This window comes from Prorops nasuta, unplaced genomic scaffold (genome assembly GCF_024137725.1).
Source record: "Prorops nasuta isolate Cenicafe-Biocafe unplaced genomic scaffold, Cenicafe_Pnas_1.2 PNAS00005, whole genome shotgun sequence".
NCBI classification, from domain to species: Eukaryota; Metazoa; Arthropoda; class Insecta; order Hymenoptera; family Bethylidae; genus Prorops; species Prorops nasuta.
Genome location: NW_027116802.1, coordinates 730,648 through 734,647, shown reverse-complemented (window position 1 = coordinate 734,647; position 4,000 = coordinate 730,648). Strand labels below are relative to the sequence as shown.

Below are 4,000 nucleotides of genomic sequence, written 5' to 3'. Positions count from 1 at the left end.
TAAAAATCTTCATCCCAAGAAAAATCAGGAAAATATTATTTCCTCGATAGACCAATTTCTATAAAGACGAACCGAGGTGGACGATCATCGATACTCAACGAGACATCCGCTAACTTCGCCTTTTTCAGCAACGGAGCGACAAACCCACAATTTCGAGATTCACCCCGCACACTACATCACGACTACAAAGAAATCAACAACTGGAAACCAGCAGGACTTGCAGTCAGTCATCCAGAGAAAATGAGCTTTTGGTGAGTACGGTACCAATCATATCAGTAGCAATTTTATTTGTGAACATTGTAATCGCGAGCCCATAGCGTTCGTAGTAGTAAATTTCTTCCATGTACCGTAACCCCGATAGTTTAGACCGAACTCAATCCGATCCTAGCTTAACTCACGCGATACATAGTGTACCACGGCCAGATCGAGTTTCAATCTCCCGAGAGATAAACAGTTGCATTTCTCATTTAGGGAATAGAACCTTGCGTACTCTTAGAGAAACTATGACACTGAAGTTAGCCACAAGTTCCAGCCACACGTTGGAGAAAAATAAAAAATAAAGAAAATTGAATAAAAAAAATGTTATAGTAATTATAAACTATGGAAACATATGTCGTTAGGGTAGAGGGAATTTTCTCAGAAAAATTACTAGGTCAAATTGGAAAATGCGCACGGTCATCTATAAATTTTTAGTATATGAATGATTCTCAAATTAGCGCTGTCTTAAGTTAGAACACAGAGGCAGTTAAGTGACAATCCGGTAAAATAATGGGGTGTTTCATTTGTTCAGAAATTTCGGCGTTCCGAAGCCGCCCCCCTATTCTTAAGATTCCTTGTGAATCAATGACCGGATGTAAGGAAAGAAGCTTTGACCGCGACGGTATACGTAACCCATGATTCAAGGCTGAGATTTCGCTCGAGAAGTGTGTTCGTTGAACAACCTTTACCAAGGCTTCAATCGAACTGCGAATTTCCGATGCAGACAGGAGGGAGTCCTCCCATTGGCCGGTTTTCCTGGTCCGCTGGACTAATCGATGAACATAGGCCATAACTCGGACCAGTTTAGACCAAGACGAAAACTGATCAAAAAACCAACACTCAGTTGTGTCTAGTTGAGCGGTTAACGCTACCTTCCGACTTTCTTCCTCGGTTTCAAAGACCTGAACAGGTTTTGCGGTGTGCTCACGGAGAAAAGCAGGCCCATGCCACCAAAGTGAGTCCTCTGATAACTGTTGAACACTGGTTCCTCTTGAGCACAAGTCTGCAGGATTCAACTTAGTGGGTACATAATGCCAGCTGGCTTCCGGTAAATGCGTTTGAACGTACGAAACGCGATTGGCCACAAACGTCTTCCAATGGACGGGTTGCTTTGCTATCCAAGCTAACGCGACCTGTGAATCCGAGTAACACCGAATCGCATCACAACTCCCGACCAAGCTTGTCTTGACGTGAACCAACAACTTGACTAGAAGTGCGGCTGCAACCAACTCCAACCGAGGTATTGAAGTGGTCTTAATCGGCGCGACCTTTGTTTTGGACATTACTAAATGCACCGAAAAATGACCGTTCTCATCCGTGAGACGCTCGTAAGCGACTGCACCATAGGCCAGCTCTGAGGCGTCGCAGAATCCGATTAATTCGCGTTTTCTAGTAGTAAGGGATTGTCCAGTCCACCGTGGAATACTCAAAGCCTGTAAGTCGCAGAGCTGCTTATAGCACTTGAGCAACTTGGATTGAACAGGCTCAGGAATCTCTTCATTCCAAGAGAGCTTGAGTAACCAGGTGGATTGCATTAACTGCTTTAAAGTGATGACTATAGGAGAGATCCATCCCAAGGGATCAAAGATCTTAGCATTCTCTGATAAGAGGATGCGTTTGGTTAGTACACCAATATACGAAGGAGAAACACGGAAGCGAAAGCTATCATCCCCGTGATCCCAATATATACCCAAGACTTTACTTGACCCAGTAGGATCCTCAAAGAAAGAGTGCGACTCGGTAGGTTCAAGCGGGGAAGTCCCCGGCTGATTGAATGCCCATTTGCTCAAGGAGAAGCCCCCTTTCGCTAGTAGAGCGATGAGTTGTTCCCTGACCGAACTGAGTTGTTTTAAGTCATGAGCCCCGAAAAGTAAATCATCTACGTATGTAGAATTTAACAAAACATCCTGCGCGAGAGGGAAGTCAGCCCCGTCCGTGGAAGCTAATTCGCGCAAAACTCGCGAGGATAAGAAAGGTGCCGGTCCCGTACCGTAGGTCACCGTGTTGAGTTCGAAAGCCTGAAGCTCACCGGAATCAGTCTTCCATAAAATGTTCTGATACTTGCGGTCCTCAAAACGCACAAGAATCTGTCGGAACATTTTCACAATGTCCGTCACGCCAACATATCGAAAGGCACGCCAATTCATTAGGATCCGCGTGATGTCCTGCTGGAGCTTGGGTCCAATGAATAACGTGTCGTTAAGCGATACGCCAGTAGAGGTTTTAGAAGATGCGTTGAATACAACGCGAATCTTTGTTTTCTGGTTCTCGGTCTTAAAAACTGCATGATGAGGCAGAAAGACGCGAAAATCAGAGTTCAAAGGAACAGGAGACATATGTTCTAACAATTGATAATCCTGTAAGAATTGAGAATAACTTTCAGCTAGTTCTGGAGAGGTTTCCAATCGCCGAAGTATTCGTGTTAAGGTTTTCTCTGCTACCCGAGAGGAAGAACCTAAGCTGTGCTTCTCGATGTCGGATCGAAAAGGTTGTAACGTAGGGGTCAGCCACCTCGCCGAACCAAAGTAGATCGCACGCATCCGTGTGCAATACCGGTAGTATTACACATTGCTGACGCCCGGAATTCCTTTCCGGAAATGCGTAAATCCTTAGGCGTCGGCCGTGGATGTGGAGACTTTTTGGTCGTCATGTGTCGAAAGATCATGGCGATACTGACGACACATGACCTATTAAGCCTCCTACGTATATGCGAGCTCCGCGACCCTCGAGTCGAGTCTTATTCTGTGCAAGCTTAGCCGCTGCCGCATCATCCGCGTTCCAAGGTCGTAACTCTAGTGTTCGTTCCACGGGAGCAGAGTACTCCACCGTATTCTATCTAAAATCTCTTGCCCAGTCGCCGTGTACTGGTAGTTAAGTCTAGTATAATTCAATCCGAAAACAAGTCGTGTGGAAATCATCGCGAGTGTGTATCTTTCAGTCGTGCCTAACACGTACTGCTCTGAAAGATAACAACAACTACTACGAACTGATTATAATAATTTAAGTGCGAGTAATCCCCAACCATAGGAGGGTCTAGTCTCTCCAATAGTTGTGACGAATAATAAATAATCCTGCGAATGCTGATACAGCATATTTAGTGTTTACTGTAAGTTCAATTGTAATAGCTGAAAATATATAGATTTGTGTCAAATCTGCTGTTCCAACGTGTGTTTATACACACTATCATTCACCCCGAATTCCGCCAATTCATTACATTCTTACCGCTCGGAGTGTAATACTTTAGTTCATTGTACTGTGAGTCGCAAAGCTCAATCGGCGTTTCTACTGACCCAGACTGTCGTGTCTAGTCAGCGCGAAACACGACCGATAGGCGGCCACGACTACCCAGTACATAACAAATCTGGTGACAGCGGTGGGATTTCGCAGGAAATTCCGTTTCTACAGAATTTCCTCAGGGTGTGAACAGCTTCTTTGACACAGTTTTATTCAAATTTTTCTACTAACTTCCGATATAAAATGCCTTTCACCCCTACACGATCACCACCCGGACCTCCACCTCTTCCACCCGCTAACGGTAGCCACCGCGGAAACACGTCCGGTTATTTAAATGTTTCAAACGGAATTTGCTCTCCCCGCGGAGAGGTTTTAATCCAACTCCAAACAGTACCATCTTACAATGGCTCCCGAGACGATCTGGGACCTTTTATAGAAAATTTAGAAAATATTTACTCTACCCTGTCTGACGCCGCACGTCTGGAATTTGTTCCCTTGGTATTAGCCA

General features: G+C 45.0%; 1 protein-coding gene across 1 annotated transcript; it reads right to left on the bottom strand.

Annotated features, from left to right (window-relative positions):
• Window positions 1-1,062: 1,062 nt before the first annotated feature.
• LOC136773745 (uncharacterized) lies at window positions 1,063-2,923 on the bottom strand. Its single transcript, XM_066727659.1, has 4 exons — window positions 2,812-2,923; window positions 2,288-2,647; window positions 1,241-2,200; window positions 1,063-1,079 (listed from the first exon to the last, which is right to left on the bottom strand). Exons 1-4 carry the CDS (start codon window positions 2,921-2,923, stop codon window positions 1,063-1,065), a joined length of 1,449 nt encoding a protein of 482 aa, XP_066583756.1.
• Window positions 2,924-4,000: the final 1,077 nt, after the last annotated feature.

Coding starts and splice junctions, on each gene's coding strand:
- LOC136773745 (XM_066727659.1), bottom strand. CDS start 2,923: ATGATCTTTCGACACATGACGACCAAAAAGTCTCCACATCCACGGCCG. Junction 2,648..2,811: donor AGCAATGTGTAATACTACCG/GTATTGCACACG, acceptor AAACCTCTCCAG/AACTAGCTGAAAGTTATTCT. Junction 2,201..2,287: donor TTTATGGAAGACTGATTCCG/GTGAGCTTCAGG, acceptor TGCGCGAATTAG/CTTCCACGGACGGGGCTGAC.